The 25,516-nt window shown below is 43.9% G+C and overlaps 1 protein-coding gene and 1 pseudogene across 2 annotated transcripts; both read left to right on the plus strand.

Annotated features, from left to right (window-relative positions):
* Positions 1-5,480: 5,480 nt before the first annotated feature.
* ANXA2R (annexin A2 receptor) lies at positions 5,481-6,038 on the plus strand (the record flags this gene model as incomplete). The annotated part of the gene is made up of 1 exon (XM_082379624.1): positions 5,481-6,038. The coding sequence occupies one exon, from the start codon at positions 5,481-5,483 to the stop codon at positions 6,036-6,038; it is 558 nt and encodes a 185-aa protein (XP_082235750.1).
* Positions 6,039-7,094: 1,056 nt separating this feature from the next.
* Positions 7,095-23,618, plus strand: LOC309623382 (alpha/beta hydrolase domain-containing protein 17C pseudogene; annotated as a pseudogene). The gene has a single exon. The product of its transcript is annotated as an alpha/beta hydrolase domain-containing protein 17C pseudogene (transcript).
* Positions 23,619-25,516: the final 1,898 nt, after the last annotated feature.

Raw genomic sequence — 25,516 nt, forward strand, 5'->3', positions numbered from 1 at the left:
GGGCGCCGGCGGATGCTGGGGTAGCCTGTGCACACGGAGCCGGGGATGGTGGATCATGGCCTCTCGTGTGACTCCCGGATACACGCTGGGTCTCCAAGAACAGCAGAGGGGCCGCCCGCAGCCCTGAGGACTCCACTCGCCCGGGAAGCGTCCCTCCTCCGTGGCCCTGGCCCTTTCTGGCCCCGAGTCCCTCTCAGGGCCCTCCAGGCATCTGCAGGCGGCTCTGGCGCCGCCTCCACCGCATTCCCCCCACCCGTCCCCGAACTTGCCCAGAAGTTCAGGCTTCCTCAGGCGCTAACCAAATCCCAGCAAGTGTCCCTTACCCCTCCGACCCTCCGCAGCCCCCTTGCACAGTGCCTGCCAGCGACTGGCCGAGCTGACCTGCTGTGAGATTGCTGGCGTGGAAGCCAAGGGGATAACGACCCTGGACCAGCGGCTGGGGAGACCAGCCACCCTGCCTTGATAGGATGGGCTGAGCGCCCTCGGATTCGGGAGGGGCGTGATCGCTGCAGTCCCCACTCCAACCCAGTGACTTTGCTTAGGTGTGCCTCCCAAGCAGAGAGGCGTTTTCTAGTGAATGGAAACGACCAGGAATGGGCCTCTCTCCACAGGGACCTTCCTCCCCTCCCATCCCCTTTCTTTAACTCAATCAGCAAAACCACTCAGAAATTTCATAGCGCCTTGCAGAAAGATGCAGTTTTCTCCTTAATCTCGCGAGGCTCCGAGGCAATTTGCAAGGCAAATTAGTGTCCATGCCCACCTATCTGCGCAAGGGTTTCCGAAATCCAATACGGGACAGACTCTATAAAAGGCACACTCAGAACGGGGCTGAATCACTCGCCCCTTTGCTTAGACCCGCTACGCGTCTGGCCTGGGAGGAGGCTGAAGCCATGGAGACGCACGCGTACTACACCTGGGAAGAGCTGTCCCGGAGGAGGGCGCATCCAAGAGCCCCACGTGCCACCGGGCCTCAACCGAGAACAGGCCTGGGCCTGGGCTCTGGATAACTTCCCTTCGCTGAGCCGCCCCTCCTGCCGAAGCCCCCGGTTCTGCGAGGACGCACATTACTGTGCATGTGGGCTGCCGCGGCGCGCTTGCCCCGGACACGCAGACGGTCCCCAGGTGGAGAGCGGCCACAAACGCTGGCGAGACCCACAAGTCCAGGAGCCAACGGCTAATCCGGGGTGGAGCGGCAGCCCCGTCAAGAAGAGGCTGAAGCCGCACACCGCAGGGCACAATCGGGCCTGAGCAGCCAGGAGATGCCCGCAGCAGCGGAGGCCGACAGACACGCGGCCAGATGGCCTCCAGGAGCCCAGGACGGTCCCCGTCCCCTACCCCGAAGCTGCGGGAACCCTGTGGAGGCTTGAAACCCTGCGGAACTCGGCAAGGAAAGGAGTCGCAGCTTTCTGTCCGGCCCACGGCGCCCCTTCAACCCATGCCCTGGCCTGGAGCCTGAGTCACCCCAGTGGAGGCCTCCTTCTGCCTGGCTGGGCTTCTCCCCTGGGCCCCGCCTCGCTCTGGGATGAGCCTGGAGGACTCTGTGGGGCAGACCAGTCCTTATTTGTCCCTCCTTTCCTGGATTACCGACAGCTTTCTCAATTAGAAATCTCTCTTCAGGGAATCCATACTATCTTAAGGAGCTTTCTCTCGTACTCAGAGTCGTCATGCTTCTTATGTATTCCAATTGTGCACAATGATTAAAGCCTGTTTCCTTATTTTCTGCCTGTGGAATTGACTTGGGTGTGTGGAGTCAGGACTGGAAGTGGTACAGGTGGGCCTCTCCTGAAAGGAGAGCTGGGACCCAGGTCAGGGCTCATTAACATCAATGAAATGCAAAGTGAAACCATGACATAACTCCGACTACCTTAGTGACCTATATTAAACTTTTTCATTTTATCCAATGTTGGTAAAGTAGTAACTCCACAACACAGCTTTTGGGAATGAATCTGAAAGGATCTTTGGAAAGGCAATACTGTATGCAGATACACATCAAGCATTTCAATATGTATACTCTTTGGCCCAGAATTACACTTCTTACAAGCAAGGAATTATACTTTAAAAAACAAATGTGCTTTTCAGTAAAGGATTGGAAGAAAATAAATTATGATATATCTGCAGGAAACCCTCTCCCATTTTAACAACTGCTCCCCACTTCCCCATCCATATGTCTGCAGGAGTAGGCAAGTTAAGGCTTAACCTTTCTGCTAACTGGGTGTTGGTTGATGGTCTAGGTCTTGGCATCTTACCCAAGCCAAGTCAGAAGTCCCTACCATGGAATGTGCAACTGGGACTTAGACTTTGATCTGAATATGTATTCCAGGTGCCAATTTCCCTCCCAATTTCTTGTTATCTTTCTCAAGTCTACGTGTAAAGGGATTTTCTCATGTCTCTTCCTGGATCATTCACACAGCCATTACATCACAGTCCTCACTGTGGTCCACTCCACTATTTCCAGCTCCTGTATAAGAAAACTTTGCATCACTGCTTCTCTCCCCCTGGATGCCAGGACACGGTCACCCTAATAGCACACTGCTTGCTGTCTGTGCACTGGTACCAAAAAAGGGTTACTCTGTTTCAGGATGCGTTTCCTCTACTGCCCATTCTTTAATCCCACCAAGTATCATCACACAAGGTTGAACAGCTGTATCGATTTTTACAGAAGGATGGAGGTAACTGAAGGAAATTACACATCAAGAGAGAGAAAATTAAACTAAATATTGATTTCTTTTTCAAGTTATCATTACTGAAAGTACCCTATGACTCACTATAGAAAATGAACCTCTTTAGAATGCATCCACTTACAGGGCACAATTACAGTCCAAAATAGAATCAGAATATCTACTGACCTCGCACACTAAAAAGTGCCAACCAGGTTTCCCAGACTCTCCAGATCATACTGCTCCCTTAAATCACGTGGGCCCACAGCTATCACCTACTTGTGTTACTAGGGCTGAAAGACATAACCGGTTCCTCCTTAAGGAGCCTACATTTTGTTTCACTTCTTTCTCAAAAGCATAAAGATTATCAATAAACAGGCAGTCAATAGGCAAGGCATCCTCACCCCCAAACTGGAATCTTAACCCCCAAGAAAAGGAACCCACTTTTTGAACCATATACTTAGGATCCCTGGGAATATTTGCCTCACACTAAGACTGTCCCTGACTCTCTCACCAGAAGGCAATCCTTGCCTACAAATGTCCTTGTTAACTCTTCTCACAGATCTATCTATATTCTTTCATGACACCCTTTTCCCTAACAATAGACCAAAACTTATTTTTGGTATAGGTGGGAAAAGAAATGGACTTATTTTATTCTAATGTCCATCTATACATTATTTCACATCCACTTCAATGATTATTTGTGGAATCTATAAAATACTCTTTCTGCCTTCCCTTCTTGAAATCACCTCGTTCCTGTCTTGAGAAAATAGCTACCTGGTAGATATCTTGCTATTTCACGTGCCCAGTATTGAAGGGTTAGTTTGCTTCATGCTGGCTTACAGGGTCAGTGGAACTTTCCCATTCTTGATGCTCAGGAAAGTCATCTATGAATGAAACTTTAAAAAACAGGTAGGACATAGTACTTGACATACCATTTTCTGCAAAAATTGAAAGGGAAAAAATAAAAAAGAATGGGAACTCATACAGATTAAAAGAGATATTAAGACATCCCAACTACATGTAATAATGGGTAGACATTGTCTGAAATCAGGTGATCCCCACTTCATTGGTGACTGATATTGACCATCCACAGTCTGACCACATTGCTGGTTCTCACTGTAGTGGCTTCTTGCTATGCATCTATGACACAGGCTAGCTGTCCCTAACCTCTCTGGGGGAAATTACACACAGGTTCAAACAACTCTCTGGGAAGGTTCTACACTACCAGAGCTAAATAGTTCCATGTCTTCAAAGGAATAGTGTTGTTGTCCCTCCCTTAAACCTGGCCAGCAGAGCTTTCTGTCTTTATTAGATTCTCCCAAGTCAGCTGCAAAAATTCCATGTTGCTCCAATAAACCCCTTCAATTTACCACTGCCTGACTAGAGCTTCCAACCCTCTACTCCTTCTGTTGTCCGTACTTTCATCCACTTTCTTTATTTCCTTACTTCTCATTTTTTTTCACTTTGATTGTCTTCCTTCTTTTCTCTGTTTCCTTTTTCCTCATATTTATCCTACCATTGTCTTTTTTCCTCACCTCATGCAAAAAGACTGGCTTTGGTGGGAGTCATCTCAAACATTAGCATTTTCTTTCCGGGCAGAGAATCAGCTACCATAGGGAACAAGATTTGGCTGTGTCTTCATGGTCTCTTGACTGTGACTTTGCTCTCCCCTTAAAATTCAGCTCTGCCAAAGCAGGAGCCAGTTCTACAGCTCTGTATGTGCAGAAACCATCACAGCACCTTGCTCATGGCAGGTTGTCAAAACATGCTTGTTAAAAACTCTTTGAATTAAACTAACTTTGTTACATTGAAGATGAATGACTGATAGAGGAAATCTGTGCTTGGATGCACTGACACGTTTGCCAACAGAAAGTCTGAAACATCTGAGGAAGGATGTAAAGGGATGAAATTTCACTATAGATCTGACACAGAAGGAAAAAGCAATCCACTCAGATTGAACACACACAAAAGGACAACATTTTGAGTTTGCTATTCATTGATGTTATGTTTAATATCCATGATCATATCACTAAGAATGACAATGAAAATAATAATAATTGTAAATGAATAACATGTTTTCTGCCAGAGATATCTAATTACTTGACTTTGTTATTCAATTTAATCATAAAAGCTACTTTGTAAAATGTTAAAGTTTAGCTATCATCCAGGTAAAAATATGAGGACAAGAGAGGTTAGGTAACTAGCTGAGTCATATAGAAATAATAGAACTTGTACCCAAACAGTCTGCATCTAGGTCCCTAGACCTGACCCCTCCCCTCCTACATGTTGGCTGAAATTCTGAAACTATTTTAACTTACATATTGACAAACAGAAGACCAGGGTGGGAGTCTGACTTCTGTCACTGACCAGCAGCGTGATTTCATGCAAAGATGACCAACTTTTCATTCTGATCATCTGGGTAAAATCTGATGGTACTTTTCAAGCAGAAGGGCCCTGAGAATCAATGAACTTACAGTTACCTAAAAGTGTCACCACACAAGATACTTTTCATAAAGGAGTAACCTTCCAAAATAGCTTGTCTTGACAGAGCCCTGTACCTGTTGTTCCTTTAAAAACAAACAACACAAAAACGTTAATTCTCTCAATCTACAAAATCAACTTGAATAACTTTATCAAAGATGACTGGATTTTCCCTTAATCTCCTCAGGTCCTGCCTTCTGAACCAATTTGAAGCCTGAGAAAAACGACACCACCCATCCTCATATCCTCTGGTTGGACAGCTAAAAAGTTGGACGGGAAAGTATAAATCCTCAAGGAAGGGATCCCTGAAAACTTCTCCTCCTCTCAGTGGCTGAAGCGATGGAGCCGAACTTTCCCCGCTGTGTGCGCGAGGCCTGGGATTCCGCAGAGGAGTCCCAGGAACCAGAGATGCTGCAAATCTTGAGCTTAGCGGACCCTGAGGAATGGCAGCTCCCTTTCTATCCTACGCTGGGCCAACTCTCTGGGGACGACGAGGACTTCGATGGGGAACAACTTTCTACCGCCTGCGGGCGTCTGCACCCACACTGCCCGAAACACGGACCCCGAGCGCAGAGCACCTGCAGGCGGGGCGCTGGGCCGCCCGCCCCGGACACGACGCCCTCAACCCGCCAGGAGCCACAATCGCCCTCCGGAGGTGGGGCCGCCGCCCACCCGCAAAGCTTCCCTGGGCGGGTCTTGCGGCATCGGGGACCCAACATCTGGAACCCGAGACCTCTGACCGCGGGGACCCTTCCGGAGCATCGCCCTCCTCCTGGCCTGGAGAGACACCACCGGACGTCCCAAGGCTGGTGGCCGCGGACCTACACGCAGTGGCCGGCAAGACCCTGGGCTGCCTCTCCCGCCGCCTTTGGACCCAGGAGCCCTCATCTCCGCTGAGACCCGTCATTGGATGATCCCTTGCGACAGATTTTATTACAATAACACCTCTCCGTTTAGCAATCATGGAAGAATTCGTCTTCAGAGACATTTGTGAATTTTCCTTTCGCTTACTTAATAAATTATACCAAATTCCAACGCCTTTCTCTCTCTTACTTTGTCTTTTGGGGAAGGACCCGACGCAGGGGCGGGGTGGCCGGTGCCAGTTCTCACCAGGGACCCTCAGTCCCCTGATTTGCTGGGCGGGGGGAGGCCGGTGGGGTCTCTTGGGCACACCGGGCGGCCAGGGGTCCAGCATAGGCGTTGCCAAACTGGGTCCCACGTGCTGGGCTCCGAGACATCCAGCAAAGGGCGGCCAGCAGCCCTGAGAACTCCACTTCGCCCGATGAACGCTCCTGCGCCCTCGCCCTGGCCCTGGCCCTTCCAGTGCATCTGTGGGGCCGTCCAGTCACCTTCACGTTGCTCCACGGCCCCCAGCGCCTGTCCCCGCTCCAAACGCATCGAGAAGAACTGGCCTCCGGTAGCGCAGAGCTTCCGTCTCCCTCAGGCACTCTCCTGGGCGTGTCCCTTCTTCCTGACTCTCCCCAAAGCCGACTTCCAGCTCCCACCTCAGAGCTGACCTGCAGCCAGAGCGCTGGGGCCCCGGACAAGAGAAAACTAGGGATTGTCTTTCGCGGTGGGGTGTTTCTGCGGCCAGATTCTGGAGCGGTTAGGCTCGCGTCACTTCCTAACTCCAACCAGGCGACTTTCCAAGGCGCCTGACTTCTCATTGCCATTCGGAGTTGAACTAGAGTGTCCACCCAATCCGGGGTTTGAAACCGGGCCTGAGAGAACAATGGCAGGCAAAGTGTAAGTGCTTAATAAATGTTAATGCAATTATACTGAGAATTTCTCAACTGCTGTGATTTCTCTGGGGGCAAAATTCTTCACTGGGATTAATCTCACAGGAGTCTGAATGTGGGGACTCCCGGCCTCTGGAGCGGTTTCCTGGAATCCCTTCCCCTCATCGCTCTGGTTTCTGGCATCCCACCCAACCTCACCTTTTCTCTCCTTTCCCTGCCAGGATTCCATGGGCCACCTGTGCAGCCTGGATGCTGCGGCTCAACCAGTATGTAACACTGGCCTGTCCCCAGGGAATGCAAAAAATATTCTTTCACCCATCCATTAGACCACAGGGTGATATTTTACTTTTTTACACTCAAACGGAATTTTTCCAGTGAAGCCTGAACATGGGAAATATACAGCTCATAACAAGAGGATGTGATGACATGGGTGTGTGTTATAGACACTGCTATGTCTTTATTAATGTACTTTAATTTCCTACTTTGTCCTTTAATTCTTTTTTTTTTTTTTTGTCCTTTAATTCTTAAAGAGTGTATGTGAGAAATGAAATCAGTGAGAACTGGAAATAAAGAAATAAATCATTTTAAAATTTCATCCTCACTTTTTCAGTAGTCATTTCAAATCTTCAGCTCTTAGGCAAATAAATGAAATAGGCCTTGAATTCATGGAAAGACACAGTTCTCTATAAATTCACTTGTCAGGAGTCACTAGCAGGATTTGGAGTACAGTCCTACAGTTCCTTTAGCGATTCTAAAATCCAAAATTGTATGGAATCTACCCTTTTGTGTGTAAATTTCTGTGCAAAACTCATTCGACAGCAAACCATGGCATAGATTTATGTGAGGCCATAGTGTTCTCTCTCCAAACTAACATAAGTATTCATAGGAATGACTGATTACTGGAACTGTCCTAGACTATGCAGAGAGGTACACTCTACCAGGCAAGCTCTTATTATCACTTTATAACTTCTTGCATTTTAAATTACAGCATACATCTAGACCCTAGTATTTTATTAAATATATTAGAATATCTTTAATATTAAATAGTGTATTTGCAATATGTAAAATTACAAATTTAGGTTGTTTTTGGTTATGAAAATGACAAGCAATGCTGAATGCTATAGATGTGCCCTTTGCTGGTAGAAAGCTGGAGTTATTACAGTATATGATCATCTATTCCATTGTTAGAGAAAATTCTTTTCTGGCATAGATGGCTGCTGCCTTTACCTGTAAATATTTCTAGTAATGGGGTTTATGTGTTCCTTTTTTTTTTTTTTTCATTTTATTTTTCTTTCCTTTTTTTCCTTTTCCTTTTCTTTTATTTTTAACTGTCTTGAACCTGAATGGCACCAGCCACCCCTGCCTGGGCTCCTTGTCCTTCCGCAACAGCCAAAGCAGGATCCCATGGGATAAAGAAGGATGTTGGAATTTTTGTAGAATTTATTAAGCAAGCAAAAAGAATTTTCACAAATGTCTATGATGGCAAAATTTCTTGCATGATTGCTAATTCAGGTAATTCAATATTGGGAATGTGAAACAGCAAGGTATCTACCAGGTAGCTATTTTTTCAAGTCTAGAAATGGAATAATTTCAAGAGGGGAAGGTAGGCAGGGAAAACAAAAGCAAAAACAAACTAGTGGGACTACATCAAACTGAAAACTTCTGCACTGCGATAGAAACTATCATCAAAATGAGAAGGCAACTGGGACTTCCCTGGTGGTCCAGTGGTTAAGAATCTGCCTTCCAATGCAGGGGACTCGAGTTTGACCCCTGGTTGGGGAACTAAGATCCCACACGCTGCAGCACAACTAAGCCCCCTGCCCTGCAACTACTGAGCCCGTGCGCTCTGGAGCCTGCCTGCCACAACTAGAGAGAAGACCGCACACCACAATGAAGCGCCCATGTGCCACAACTAAGACCCGATGCAGCCAAATAAATAAACAATTTTTTTAAAACATGAGAAGGCAACCTACTGAATGAGAGAAGATATTTGCAAATCACATATCCATCAAGGGGTTAATATTCAAAATATATAAAGAACGCATACAACTTGACAACAACAAAACCCCCAAACAACCTGATTTTTCAAATATGCAGAGGACCCAATAGACACATGAAAGATGATCAACATCACTAATTATTAGGGAAATGCAAAGCAAAACCACAATGAGATATCACTTCATACCTATTAGAATGGCTATTCTCAAAAAGACAAGAAATAACAGGTGTTGGTGAAGACGTGAAGAAAATTGTACCCTCATACACTGTTGGTGGGAATGTAAATTGGTGCAGCCACTTTGGAGAACAGTATGGAGATTCCTCAAGAAGTTAAGAATAGAACTACCACACAATTCAGCTATTCCACTTCTGGGTATCCATCTGAAGAATACAAGAACACTAATTTGAAAAGATAGATGCACCTCAATGTTCTCAGCAGTGTTATATACAACAGTCTAGATATGGAAATGAACTCATAGACACAGAGAACAGATTGGTGGTTACCAGAGGGGAAGGGAGCTGGGGGTGGTTGAAATGGATGAAGAGGGTCAAGTGTATGGTGATGGATAGTAACTAAACTTTTGGGGATGATCACTTTGTAATGAACATAGATGTTGAATGATAATGTTGTACACCTGAAACTTATATACCAATTTTACCTCCATAAAAAAAGAAGGAAAGGCAGAAAGGATATTTTATAGATTTCACAAATGATCATTGAAATTGATGTGAAATAAATGTAGATGGATTTTTGAATAAAATAAGCTCCATTTCTTTATCCATTCTTCCCACCTAGAGAGACATATCCAAATTTATATAGCTAATGAGTGCCCACACAATCTATTCAATTTATTTTTTTCAGTAAAGAAAGGTAAAAATGATGTACATTTCCTGTAAGATATGGAGAAAATAATGTGACTTCAAAAGAGTCCCCATCTAGTGACAAATCCAGAAAAATAAGCCTCCATGCTGCACTGCAGTATCTAATCTAGAGAACTGATGAGGAAAAATATAAATTTCTCTATGGCAGGACAAACTAAGTCCGAATTGAAACCCACATAACATGTCCCCATTTGGGATGGGGTTTTCCCAGTTTGCAATGTGCCTCTGCATAATACATTAACCAGACCTCCTCAAGGCAGGAGGATGCAATCAACCTTTGAGAAAAATGGTCCCTTTTTTCTGACACCAGCATTCTAATTTTTTTTTTTTAAAAGAAAGCCCTTTAATTAATTAATTTATTTTATTTTTAGCTGTGTTAGGTCTTCGTTTCTGTGCGAGGGCTTTCTCTAGTTGCGGCAAGCGGGGGCCACTCTTCATCGCGGTGCGCGGGCCTCTCACTATCGCGGCCTCTCGTTGGGAGCACAGGCTCCAGACGCGCAGGCTCAGTAGTTGTGGTTCACGGGCCTAGTTGCTCCGCGGAATGTGGGATCTTCCCAGACCAGGGCTCGAACCCGTGTCCCCTGCATTGGCAGGCAGATTCTCAACCACTGCGCGACCAGGGAAGCCCAGGATTGTAATTTTTAAGATTACTATTTCTTTCTCCTCCTGCACAGGGGGTCACATTGACCTAACAACTCACTCTATACGTGCACACCTGACCAAAACATCCCTGATGAACTTTATGTATAATGTTAACCTCTCAATATGAGACATAATTATTTGTCTCAAAAATGTATAAAACTGCACATCTAGTGTCTGACAGGTGGAACAGTCCTCAGAACTTTTGACAGTCTGTCTCCTGGGTTATAATCCTCAAATCCAGTTTGACTCAAATAAAATTCTCTTTTTTCTTCTTAGCTTGATTATTAATTGAATTTTCATCAACAGAACCAAGAGGTAAATAAATTTACATTAGAAACCAGAATGGGAACACTCTTGAGACCAGAAATGTAAAGCACTTCCATAAGTGGACTCTAGGTGTCTAGATGATGCATGCTGAGAGCAGGAACATCTAACTAGCAAGTGATTATTGGGGAACATCAGCAGTGACCCCCACAAGCTGACTGCAGCATTGCTTTGCCAAGTAGTAGAGATACGTCTGCGTATCTCTTTCTGACTTACTTCACGCGGTATGACAGCCTCTAGGTCCATCCACCTCACTACAAATAACTCAATTTCATTTCTTTTTATGGCTGAGTAATATTCCATTGTATATATGTGCCACATCTTCTTTATCCATTCATCTGTCGATGGACACTTAGGTTGCTTCCATGTCCTGGCTATTGTAAATAGAGCTTAAATGGCGCTTTTTCTAATGCTACTAAGAATGCCAACACATTTGCCCCAAGTCTAGTAGGAAGCTCAAAGGCATGACGTTACACGATGGCTTAAAAGTGAAAATGAGGACTTTCCTTAAACCTAGCAAAGGTTGGTAGCTACAGTGGGGGTGTCCAGACTGCAGGGTTTGATTAAAAGGGATTACGTTGTACCATTTTTGTACCTTGTACCATTTTTGTAGGATGACATTCGTTTTATGGATTTCAGAGGCATTTACAAGAAATGCCCTAAATTAAGTCTCGCTTATGTTCCTGAAATAGGAGAGATTTAGTTTTGCTTAGGGGGCTTAAATACTTTAGCTTGGGGGATTTTCAAGCATGGTCTATTTTATTTTAATTTATTATATTTTATTAAAAAAATTTTTAATTTTAATATTTTATGTGCAACTTTAGGAATTTTAATTTTTACTATTTTATTTCATTTAAATTTATTTTTTATTTTATACTGTTATTTTACCTTTTTTTTTTAAAATAAATTTATTTTATTTATTTATTTACTTTTGGCTGAGTTGGATCTTCGTTGCTGCCTGTGGGCTTTCTCCACTTGCGGTGAGCGGGGGCTACTCTCTGTTGCGGTGCACGGGCTTTTCACTGCAGTGGCTTCTCTTGTTGCGGAGCACAGGCTCTAGGCGTGCGGGCTTCAGTAGTTGTGGTGCATGGGCTCAGTAGTTATGGCTCATGGGCTCCAGAGCATAGGCTCATTAGTTGTGGTGCACGGGCTTAGTTGCTCTGCAGCATGTGGGATCTTCCCGAACCAGGGATCGAACCTGTGTCCCCGGCATTGGCAGGCGGATTCTTAACCACGGTGCCACCAGGCAAGCCCCCATAAATTTATATAATCTTTTGGCTGCACAGGGTCTTTTTTTAAATAAATGTATTTATTTTGTTTATTTATTTTTCGCTGTGTTGGGTCCTCGTTGCTGCACACGGGCTTCAGTAGTTGTGGCACAGGGGCTCAGTAGTTGCGTTACGCAGGCTCTAGAGCACAGGCTCAGTAGTTGTGGCTCACGGGCTTAGTTGCTCCGCGGCATGTGGGATCTTCCCAGACCAGGGCTCGAACCCGTGTCCCCTGCATTGGCAGGCGGATTCTTAACCACTGCGCCACCAGGGAAGTCCTGCTTTACTTTTTAAATATTTAAAATCTTTACATTTTCTCTTGGTTTATTTGAAGAAAACAAAAACACTGAATCGAAAAGATAAATGCACTCCTATGTTCACTGCAGCATTATTCACAATAGCCAAGATATGGAAGCAACCTGAGTGCCTATCAATAGTTGAATGGATAAAGAAGATTTGGTATAACTATACAATGGAATATTACTCAGAAACAAAAAATGAAATCTTGCCCTTTGGGACAACATGGATGGACCTAGAGGATATTGTGCTAAGTGAAATAAGTGAGACAGAGAAAGACAAATATTGTATGATTTCACTTATATGTGGAATCTAAAAAAACAAAGGAACAAACATAACAAAACAGACCATCTGTACGTCTTCTTTGGAGAAATGTCTATTTAGATCTTCTGCCCTTTTTTTTTTTTTTTTACGTGTAGACGTGAAGAATTTATTTAGACACAGAAGCAGTGAGTAGCAGTGGTTGCCTCTGGGGAGAACTGGGAGCTTAAAGTGGCAGGAGACTTCGGCATCCTTTTGTAATGTGCGCAATTTACTATTTTTACATGTGAATAATTTACCTATTATTTTGAAAGATTCCTTCAGCGCCTCCATGTGGCCCTCAGGGTGAAGTCCAAAAGCCCTCTTGGGTTCCTCAGACTGCCGCTGGCTTCCACCCCACCTCTCATCAGCTCTCCAGCCACCAACCCCCAGTGCTCAGTGTTCCAGCACATCAATCGGCTTCCATTTCTGCCCATTTTTTGATTGGGTTGTTTGTTTTTTTGTTATTGAACTTCATGAGCTATTTGTATATTTTGGAGATTAATCCCGTCGGTTGCTTCATTTGCAAATATTTTCTCCCATTCTGTGAGTTGTCTTTTCGTTTTGTTTATGGTTTCCTTTGCTGTGCAAAAGCTTTTAAGTTTAATTAGGTCCCATTAGTTTATTATTGCCTTTATTTTCATTACTCTAGGACAAGGGTCTCCAACCCCTGGGCCGCAGACAGGTACCGGTCTGTGGCCTATTAGGAACGAGGCTGCACAGCAGGAGGTGAGCAGCAGGGAAGCGAGCAAAGCTTCATCTGTATTTACACCCATTCCCCATCACTCGCATTACTGCCTGAGCTCCGCCTCTTGTCAGATCAGCAGAGGCATTAGATTCTCATAGGAGCGGAAACCCTACTGTGAGCTGCGCATGCGAGGGATCTAGGTTGCGCGCTCCTTATGAGAATCTAATGCCTGATGATCGCAGGTGGAGCTGAGGCGGTGATGCTAGCGCTGGGGAGCGGCTGCAAATACAAATTATCATCAGCAGAGAGACCATAATAAATCAATTGCTTGCAGACTCATCAAAACCCTATCAGTGAGTGGCAAGTGACAATTAAGGTGCATCTGGTGGCAGGCTTTATAGTGGCAAGTGAGTTGATGTACTTCAATTGTACAGCTGCATCTGCTGGCAGGCTTCAAGTCAGAATCTGACACTTATTTTAGTCCATGCATAGCCCACCTATTATTTTATTTACCACTGCCATCCATGCCTCTTTCCCACACTGCACACTTTTCTCAGTCACGGTTTTGGTAAGCCCACAAGCTAACCCTAGCCAAGATGAGTAAAAAACAAACGTTGCTGGAGAGATTCTTTGAAAGGGGGGAAAGACCCAATGATGAGACAACAGAAGACTCTAAGACTGCCAACAAAAAGAAAGCTTTAACAGGAGGGCTGCTGATGTGTGTTGTGGACACTGATATGCCTTTATTCTAAAATACTTTCATTTTCTACTTTGGTCTCTGTTTCTTTTGGAAGAAAACCATATTTAAGGATTGTGCACTTGCACAAGCTCAAGGATACCTTGAGAATCTCCTTTATATTGATTCTATTTTGCTGGAAACCATGACTACTGCAGCTGGTAACCACTGAAGGACCAGATGAAGAAACCATCTACAGAACTAGCCAAAGCCTTAAATCATGTAAGACATAATGATGAACCATGCTGGGTGCATTTGACTTAACTTCTGTGAGAATCAAGGTGCTGGAATCTTCTCAAACATTTAAGGATAAGGACTTAGGTAAATTTCTTTCTGCTGAATCTATTCGTTGTTTGATACATAATTGGGATTCTAGTAAATATTTTAGAGTGTCTTTAATATTTAGATAGTGTGTTAGAGCATACATAATCACAATCATAGGCTCTTTCAATTATGAAGCTGAATAGTAATGCTGGATACTGTAGAAGTGCACTTTGCTCAGTGTAATCCAGGAGTCACTGCAATATTTGATCATCCATTTGACTGTTACAGGAGATTATTTTCTGGAATACATCAAGGTTGCCATCACCTACAATTCAACCTCTAGCAGTGAGCCCTCTGTGCTAGACTTTTATATGCTTGAGCTTGTGCAAGTGCACAAGTCTGTTAACCAAGAATTCCAAGAACACAGGGGATATATGTATATGTATAGCTGATTCACTTTGTTATAAAGCAGAAACTAACACACCATTGTAAAGCAATTATACTCCAATAAAGATGTTAAAAAAAAAACTTGCATTTGAGCTTTGTTAGGACTGCAGCAGGGGATGCATAGATTCAAGAAAGCACTTGAATTGTGTTCTGATGAACTACAAAATGGGGGAAGCTTAAAAATAGAGCAAGGTTACAGGAATTATTTTTTTATAATTAGGATTGGCCTTGGCAAGAAGTAAGACCGCTTGCTAAGCAGGGTTTGGTTGGTGTTGGAAATCATTACACAGTTGTGAAGGGGAGGAACTGTGAAACTACAAGGTTGGGCTAGCAGCTGCTAGCAGGTATTGTTTTGAAAAGGACTGGTGGTGTCCTTGAATTTGATACAGTTCAGAAAGTTCAGGTTCTCAGTGATGCAGAAACGTGCCTGAAACCATATTCACAATGGCCACTTGGCTCCATTTTGGAGGCCTGAACCATAGTTACTTCATTTTTATTTTCTAAACAATCTAAGTATGTCATCAAGTCCATAAATATAGTATTCTTCCAAAAGAATTAAATTACATGGTTCTATCCAGAGGAGCAGAGGTATCCTCACTTATTCCAATCATCTTCTATGACATAAAGTATTAGGATTTAAATATTTACTCCATAGATGTCACGTATTAATATTGCATTTTTCATTTGAAACTCAAGATCACATAGCTAGCAACTACGAAGGGCTTTGAATAAAACCCAGATACATAAGCAAAGACATAGTGGTGGATGAGAATGCAAGAATATTTGAGAGGAGTAATTGTATAATGTAACTAGTGGATTTTGTCCCAACATTTATATCAATTAAAAGTTGAATGTAGTTAAAAATTTTGTTCGCTTTATTTATAACTAAATTGGCCATTCTTCTCACTTTCACCTACAGTTTTTTGGGAATAGGGTAAAATGAAGTCTATTTAAACATAATCCAAAAAAATTAGCTATAAAATATCTGTTGAAAGCATAATGCAATAAAATAGCACGAGCTTCTTTAAAAATAGAGTAAAATGATGTTCAAGCTCACCAAAATTTGAAAACAAAATATTAAACAAACATATAAATTCAAAACATACCTTATTACACCAATGATCATGACATTGTAGGGCAATATACACTTTCTGTAATGCAGTGACAGTACATTTGGTACAGTAATTTAAAGGGGAATATAAAGATATGAATTAAATTCACAACGAACATATTCTTGAAACATAATGTTAACTTTTGGTCACTGTAGTACACACACAAACAAAATTCCCACAAGTTGAGGATGATCAAAGCCAAAACATGGATGTTGGGAAATCTGTAATAATATTAGAAATTTAAAAAATTGAATCCGAAATGGAATATATGCACTTGACAAATGCAATGTTATTATGTAGATACAAGATATTAAGTAAAAAAGAGCTAGTTACATAATGGTATGTATGTCATAATTCCATTTCTGTTTTTCATTTCTATATAAATAGAAAAATTACAGGTCTACAAAATCGTCTCAGAAATTATTTTGGTTAGAATTCAGAATGTGTAAATCATGAAGTGATGATATGTGCTTGCCCTGCAAGACAGTAACCCTGCCTGTGGGGTCAGGACATTATCCAGTAATCACCCACTCCTATTAATATTCATGTTAACTGGATATAGAGTACACTTTAACCTCTTCTTAGGTTAAACTCAAAGGGGTATGGCTGCAGAAAATTTTGGATTTTAGAATTGCTCAAAATAACTGTAGAATTGTACTCCGAATACTACCAGTAATAACGGCAAATAAGTTAATACAGATAAGTCACTCTCGCCATGATTCAAGGGATGTTTCATTTATTCTCCCCAAATTAAGTATTTTGAAATACTAACTGGAAATGTTGAGGATTAAACGAAAAATTTATTAAAGTCAAGAAGGTCATTTATTTCCTATGCTTTCTGATTTCCTTCCTCATGTATACAAAGGACAGGTAGAAACCCAAAGTATTCAAATAAAGGCTTATCAGTGTCTACAACACACATCAGCAGCCCTCCTGTTAAAGCTATACGTTCCACAAGCTAGCCCTTACTGGAAAATTTCTTTTTGAGTCTGAAAAAGTGAACTATCACCCCGTGGTCCAACAGATTATAAAAATAATATGTTTGCAATTCCCAGTGTACAGGCCAGGGTTTCTGCAACAGCTGAGTCACAGCACCCACGTCTACAGCGGTGGCACATGGAATCCTGGCAGGGAAACGAGGGGGAGGGTGCGGTTGGGTTGCAGTGCCAGAAACTAGAAAAGCGAGGTGAGAAGATTATAGGAGATAGCTCCCAGGGAAGATAGTACGAATTTTCAGACATCGCCGAGTTCAATCCTCTTGAACTTCGTTGCCCCTGAGAAATCGCTGTAGGAGAACGATTATAAGAAGAACTGTAGTTAACATTAACCGAGCGTTTATACCGTGCTGGACAGGGTTCTAACTCAGTGCCCCATATCAGCCCTGGACGCGGCATATACTCTAGTTGAATTCCCCTTTTCTTCAGCGAGGTAAGGCGCCTGGCGCCTTGGAAAGTCCCCAAGAAACTCTGAGAAACTAGCGATCAGCGGCCGAGAAACCTCGGGGTTGGAGGAAGGAACGGTGCAGCCGCCTACAGGACACCCACTGGGTGCAAATTCGCGTTGTGTCGGGAAAACGACGGCCCGTTTCGCTCCTAGCGAAAACGCCAACGGAGCGCCAGGTGGGCGCGAATCACGGTGCCGCGACGCTGAACCGGCTGGCCACGAACGGAGCGGTGCTAGGACCGAGAAGGCGACGGCACAGAGGACCCTGGCCCACGCGAGGCAGAAGAGTTCCCTTTGGCGCCGTGAGGGTGGCGGCCCAAGTGAAAACGGCCGCTCCGCGCTGCTGGCGAAAGTGCGGCTGAGAAAACGCGGACTGGGCGGCAGGAGCCGGGTCCCGCCCAGCACCCGCGGCGCGCGGAACGGGGCGCTGGCGCGGCCGAGACCCAGCGGCGCTTCTCCGCTCCTCGGCCCAGGCGGCCCAGGGAGCTGCCGCTGAGCGCAGACACACTCAGGAACTCGGTAGAAAACTACACGTAAATTAAAATACTACAAATGCATAAGAAATCCTAAAATGCAGATACAAGCGAAAACAAAACAACAGCAAAACACACCGGAAAAGAACTTTTACAAGCCAACCGTTCAGAGAAACTAGCCCTACAAAAAACAAACAGCACAACACCGTTGAAAGGGGCAGTCCTAGGATTAGATGATCGCTGTCACTCTCGCTAAATCGGTGTTTGCCACGCTCCAAAGCGCATTCCCGGGCACACTCCGACGAGCATGCGAGTGAAATGGGCAGCATAGCTAATGCGGAACTCGCTATTTGAAACCGGCTCAAAGCAAGTGCGTTGCTGCCAGCCACACGCTGCGAGGGATGGGGAAGGCCGCGGGGCTGCGACCCTGAGAAAGCTCCGGCTGCACTCTAGTGGAAACTACTTCTGAGAAAACGCCGGCCCAGTGCCCTTGCCGGGGCCGCGACCGACCAAACACTGACACAGAGCACCTAAGGGTGCCGGGACCCAGCAAGGCAGGCACAGCGCAGATAGCGGCGTTGTGGCCAAAGTCAAATGTCCGTTTTGGCGCTTTCGAGGGTGCTGCCACCTAGAAACTGCGGACGCTGAGAACTGAGCCGTGCTCACACCGGGAAAGATGGGAGTTGCAGGTGATAAGATGAGGTGAATGAAGTGGGGTGAAATGAAATAAAATAGAGACTAGGTTTGAAAACCCCCCTAGCAAACAAAACCGAATAAGCCATGTAAACAAAACTAAATCGAGTTTATTTCAAAACATAAGGAAAATTTAACTCAAGCTATTTCTTGTAAATGCCTTTGAAAATCATTTAAAACCAAAAACAAAAAACCCTTGTCTTACTGAAACGTAATAAGATAATCACTTAACCAATCCCCTGCCCTCTGGATACCCCCATTGTATTTAATAACCAATCATTATAAAGGTCAAACAACTTCCTCTTGTTTATTTTATAAGCTTCCCGGAGATGTCAAGCCTTTGAGCTTCATACGAGTTTTCAGTTTGAAATCTAAATTTTTGCGAACAGTTTGTTTCTTCCTCAATATCCAGTAAAACTCTGAGTTTTCTTTTAACAATTACTGTCGTTAAAAGTAGGATGGAAAGACGACCCCTTAAGAATCCGGGGGCTGGTAAGTAACTGGTGCTGGAACCCATTGTGCTCACTGATTTGTGACTGATCTGGGAACCCAGCTCTACTCCCTTTGTGTTGAGCTCTCCAATTCTGTTGAGGGACCTTTGTGGAAGCTTCTTGGTAAGTCACCCTGCTCTGTTCAAAAGGGGGAAAACTCGTGATTCCATGGTTTTTGAACCGCTGTTGAAAAACGGGCAGAGTTAAGTTGCCTTAGGGAATCTAAAGGCAAAGATGGGTTCTACTTGGTCCAAAACGGGAAATACAATCTTGTGCCTTTTGGGAAAATAGGTGAACTATTGGATGATTAAATTTAAACATAAAACTCTCTCTCTCCCTTCCTGCACCCTTTTCGGCCTCCTCCTTCCCTCCCTAATGTGCATCTGTATCACACATCAACCAGACCTCCTCAAAGACGGGAATGCCTGCTCCACAGCAAAGATTTTTTTTTTTTTTCTGACGCTAGCAATGCAACTTCTTAAAGATTATCATTCTTACACAACTCTATAGGGGGTCATAGTGACATACCACTTGCTTAGTATGTGTTTACCTGGACAATGTATTTTTGGTGAACTTTATGTAAAGTGTCAGCATGTCATTTTGTTGTAGGATCCTTTGTCTCGAAAATGTTTATGACTGTGCCTTCTACTAACAGGAGAAACAGTTCTCAGAGCTTCTCAACGTCTGTCTCCTGCGTTATAATCCCCAGTTTGACTTGAATCAAAATTCTCTTTTGCTTCTTATCTTGATTCTTAATTGAATTTCCGTCAACATTTGCTTGGCATAGTTGGCAGGATATCAGAGACACCCACCAGTGGAAACCTGGAGTCTACCCCGAACCGGTGCTTGGTACCAGCCCCGACCCTTTGAGCCCCACAGGCTTCTAGGTATTCCTCAGGTGCTTTGGTGAGTTCTCCTGATGTCTGGACAAAATTGCTTTAAATGACATCCTAAATTTTACTCAAGCTATTTTTCTTGGGACTTAGAGTCCCAGGGAGGTACTGACGTTTCCTAGGCAAGGACCTAGGGGGAATTTTAGAGTGAACTGGCTTGGCTGGCTTTTTAAGTTTTTGGCTAAGTTGGAAAGATTGTGTATATGTGATGTATATGTGTATATGGTGTATATGTTGTATATATGTTTGCTAGTGAAATGAGAGACTTAGCCTGCAGCTCAAAAGAAAATAGACCCTTGCTCCTTCCGGCCACAAGGCATTCTCAGGCAACTGAGAACCTAGCGGAAGTGTCTGAGGGTCAAGCCTCATGACTAGCGGTGGTCCCACAGGGGATCCCACTACAACCATTAAATAAATTCTGCTCATGGGGATGCACAATAATTATGGCTGATCACCCAGTGCTCCAAGCACTCACAGCAGTTTTAGACTGTCAGAGGGAGAAACCGAGACACATAGAAGAGTGGAACCAACCCCAGGGTAACTCCTTGGGGAGCTAGACTCAGAAGCAGCACACATGGGATTCATCACACTGCCCTGAGAAATTTGTTCAGATCATATCTAAATTAGACTACCAAATTAGTAATGGGAAAACATGCTTCAAAGGCTCTACAGCTCCCTGATGGACAGCCAGCCACTGGAACGCCAGCTGGCTTCATGTACAATTGGAACGAAGCCAACATTTGCAAGTATTATCTTAACTCTTAAATGGCCAGGATAGAGCTCTTTTGACATTCCAAAACTGTTTTTTTCATAAGCAGAGAAAGCGAGCTTGATAAAACATGTTTCCAAAATTCTGACTCAGAATAAAAGTATTCCTAGGGGAAAGCTTGGATTTATAATACTTATCATGCCCTTGAAATTTAAACACAGTGCTCATCGCCTGAGACTACAGCTTTGGCTAAATTAGAACTTAAAACTGAGAGAATAAAAGGGAAAAGAAACCTTTTTAAACTCAAGCAGGAAAACTATGAGAGCTCTGTGTCTTTCTGGATATTCATATGTCTGTGTGTATGTTATAAATATGTGTTTACCTTCGGATGGTGTTATCAAAATTAATTTGTTAAAAGAGCTCTGTTGACTTAAAAATAAGCACTTACAAATCAAATATTTCTAAATATAACATAAACTAGCCCAAAATTTTTAAAGAATCACATGATCTAGGATTAATTTTTAATGAATAAAAATAAGATTAAGTTGATGGTTTAATTGATATAGACATGTCCTTAGAGTCATAAACATTAAGTATAGTACTTTTATTGTACTATACAATATACTATACTAAACCTAGGTTTACTGAAAATCAGTAAGCTCATGTTATCTCTGTTATAAAATTGGTCAACAATAAAATTAACTTGGTATGATATTTTCATAAGTAATAGAGATAAATAAGATAAAAGTTTTTGGGTGCGCTCTTTAGAAATAATGTTTTATATTTGCCTAAAAACAGTTTCTCCAGGTATTTGGTAACTTGAAGCTTTAGAGTTCTGCGAAATTAAGTTAAATGATGGAAATTCATTGAATGTCTAGATCTTTTTTTTTTTGGCCTCGCTGCCCGGCTTGTGGGATCTTGGTTCCCCCACCAGGGATCCAACCCGGGTCCATGGCAGTGAAAGCCGGAGTCTTAACCACTGGACCGCCAGAGAATTCCCTCTAGATCATTTTTTAATAAGATAAAATACTGAACATTAATTGCTAAAGGAATTTATGTTTACCTACTTTTGACCTCTTATTACCGAGACACAGAATATGTTCCAGACTATTAATAAATATATTTTCTGTTTTATTGGAAGATTGTGTTATGAAGTGGAGTGTTTGTAGAAATTATTTTAAATCTAAAAAAAGGAACCCTGAGTAACCCAAAAGTGGCGGCGGGCGGCGGGCCTGAGGGGGGTTAGGGGCGGCGCGCTGGAGCCGGCGTGTCAGCCGCAGCCGTGGCCCGCGGCTTTGTGTGCTGCGCGCGGGCCCCGGCCGCCTGCGCCTCGCCTGGCCGCCCGGGTCGCAGCTGACCCGCCCCGGCTCGAAGCGCCACGCCGGCCAGGCCAGCCCCGCCTCGCCCTTCCTGCGCCTCCCCTTCCGCTCCTTCTCCTCCTCCTGCCGCAGGGCCGACGGGCTGCAGCCGCCTTGCTTGGCCGCTCGAGGCCGCCCCGATGCCCGCACCAGGCGTCAGGAGGAACGGCTTCTCGCCGGGAGAGCTGTGCTGGCTCTTCTGCTGCCCGCCCTGCCCGAGCCGCATCGCCGCCAAGCTGGCCTTCCTGCGGCCCGAGCCCACCTACACGGTGCTGGCGCCCGAGCAGCGCGGCCCCTAGCCGGCGCAGCAGCCTAGCCAACGCAGCAGCAGCCCGAGGAGGGAACGGGCCCCGGCGCTTGCAGGCAGCTAGCGCGCCGACTGGCCGTACTCGCGGCGCAAGCTGGACGCCGTCGAGGTCTTCTCGCTCACGGCCCGGGACAACCGGCTCGGCTGCATGTTCGTGCGCTGCGCGCCCTCCAGTGGCTACACGCAGCTCTTCTCCCACGGCAATGCAGTGGACCTGGGCCAGACGTGTAGTTCCTATTGATGCATCGGCCTCCGCTCGCGCATCAACTGTAACATCTACGACTACTCCGGCTACGGCGCGTCAGCTCGGGCAAGCCCTCTGAGAAGAACCTCTACGCTGATATCGACGCCGCGTGGCAGGCGCTGCGCACCCGGTATGGCGTAAGTCCTGAGAACATCATCCTGTATGGTCAGAGCATTGGGACCGTTCCCACTGTACACCTGGCCTCCAGGTATGAGTGTGCAGCCGTTAATTCTCCGTTCGCCTCTGATGCCTGGATTGCGTGTGGCTTTTCCCGATACCAGGAAAACATAGTGCTTTGATGCTTTCCCCAGCATTGACAAGATATCTAAAGTCACCTCTCCCGTGTTGGTCATTCACGGTACAAAGGACGAAGTCATCGATTTCTCCCATGGCCTGGCCATGTATGAACGCTGTTCCCGGGCCGTGGAGCCCCTCTGGGTCAAAGGGGCCGGGCATAATGACATAGAGCTTTATGCACAATACCTAGAAAGACTAAAACAGTTCATATCTCACGAACTTCCTAATTCCTGAAGATGACTTGATTTTATCTCATCTACAAGAGTCCTCTGTTTTGCACATTCTTTAACTGGATAGCTGTCATGGCGTGATAATCACGGGGAAATGCTCAGCTTTTCAGGCGTCCTAATCAATCAAAGAGCTGAGGACATCTTGGTCTTTTGTATCTAGAGGTTCTACCACTTCACACATGTTAAACTGAACAGTTGTGATTTCCAGCTTCATTGCTTTGCAGAATGGGAATGAGAGCTGTGTGGGGGAACCGTTCTCTTGTGCTGTAAAAAGGATGCTCACACCCTTTTCTCTACCTAACCCATCACAGTAGGATTCATTTATGCAGGACTCAAACTCTCTCCATCCACGTTCTCAGTATTTGACTTGCAGCTCTCTTTCAGCCACTGGATTCAGGGGTCCAATCCATTTGTGAAACTGTGATAGTGTAACTGGAAACCACTGTGATGAAAATTCCTTCGTTAATTTTTGTTAACATGCCGATCTTTCCCCCAAACAAATCAGTTAAAGGGTAATTTACTGGAACTGTTGTGAACAGCTTCATCAACTGGAACCATATAAATATAATATTTATAATTATTATAAATTATATTCTTAAGAATATTCTGGAATATTCTTAAACAAAAGGAAACTGGTTTGTTTCTTTTTAATAAATTTATTTTCTTTTTGGCTGCGTTGGGTCTTCGTTGCTGCACACGGGCTTTCTCTAGTTGTGGCGAGCAGGGGTACTCTTTGTTGCAGTGCGTGGGCTTCTCATTGTGGTGGCTTCTCTTGTTGCGGAGCACGGGCTCTAGGCGTGCAGGCTTCAGTAGTTGTGGCACACGGGCTCAGTAGTTGTGGCTCGTGGGCTCTAAAGCACAAGCTCAGTAGTTGTGGCACATGGGCTTAGTTAAAGCGCAAGTTCAGTAGTTGTGGCACACAGGCCCAGTTGCTCCGTGGCATGTGGGATCTTCCCAGACCAGGGCTCGAACCCGTGTCCCCTGCATTGGCAGGCAGATTCTCAACCACTGTGCCACCAGGGAAGCCCTGTGCATAGATTCTTAATGGGTAGTTTTCTTTTGTCAGTCTACAACAACAAACTGCAAATTCCTTGTTTGTAATGTAAATGATTGCCTACATTTTGTTAATATGTTTTTATTCCTATGTTTTCTATTAAAAATTTAATAACACTTCCAAGACAAAAAATTACAAGTTTATGCTTTGAAAAATTTATGTAATTAAAATTTCACTAAACTAATCTTTCTAGTTTAGGAGTTATTTGGGTTTTCACACTGGAGTTGCTCCAGTAAGCATCAGAAGTGTAAGATGCTTAAAATTGCTACATTACTTGATTGGTTGGGGGTTTGGGTTTGAGGGTTCTTTGGTTTTATTTTTAAAAAATTATTCCAAATTTAAAAGCCTTAAATGTACTGTAAGCCTCAGATCGTTGTACAGGTGAATTGCGGTTGGTTGCCAGTTTGTGTACTCTTGCTTGGATGCAGCACAGCGGTTGGTCATGGAATAAAGGATGCATGGATCAGAAAAAAATTTTTTTAATAAAAGAAATTTTAAAAAATTTAACAAGGAACCCTGAAAAAAGAGTTTTATGCATGGTCAGGACGGACTAAGAATAGACTGAATTTAATCAAGTGAATGAATTTTGATAGTAAAGTTGTACAAAACTAGAACTTGTTTTTTCACTCTGTTAAGAGAAATAAGTTTTCTTGAAATATTGATCTCTTTTGATAAATAGCTTGTAAAGTTTCTTTACTAACTCTTAAGCAATCTGTTGTAACTTTCTGTACTTGCCTTTGAAATCTTTTGTCACTTTGGTTAAATGACTATTGTTTCACAGCGACTATGATCCTACTTAGCCAAACGTTTTAAACCTTTTGATATCTTTGACAAACTTCCTCAAATCAAATTCTAAATGTTCTTTTGACCTCTAGTTAACTTTGGAATGTTTCAGAGGGTCCCTGAACACCTCAAAGAGAGATATTAAACTAATTAGCCTTATTTGGTTATGTTAAATTACATGGGAAATATTGTCAAATAAGTAATGATAAAACTACTTAGAAGGTTCTAATGTTCTAGAAATTATATGAACTCCCTAAAATTTGAAATGTTGTGGTATGTTCTCAGTCATATTTCTAGTTATTATTTTAAAGTGTTGTATGTCACAGAAATAGCCAAATTTCCTTGACAACTGCATTGTAATCAGGTCTTTAACCATGTTTTTTAAGTCTTTTGTCACTTATAGAGTTGTCTTACTCTGATGCTTTTACAAAAATGTTTGTAGATGACTTGCTTTTATGCTCTAAAACTAAATTTGATTCCGTAGCAAAAGGACTTCCACCTTGTATGGGGGCTATTTCACTCTTATGTAAGACTACTGAAGAAATAGCAATGGGGGTGTTCTTTATTTATGTTCCACACTCAGTTGAGTCCTTCTAAACTCTCACCACACTCAGCACTTCTGTAAACCGACTAATTTCTTATGAAGTATTGTTGCTTTCTGTAATAACCCTAAGCCTGCAACTTTGCTTCCAGAACTACAGGA

The sequence above is a fragment of the Balaenoptera borealis genome (assembly GCF_965194805.1).
Source record: "Balaenoptera borealis genome assembly, chromosome: 2".
Classification (NCBI taxonomy): Eukaryota; Metazoa; Chordata; class Mammalia; order Artiodactyla; family Balaenopteridae; genus Balaenoptera; species Balaenoptera borealis.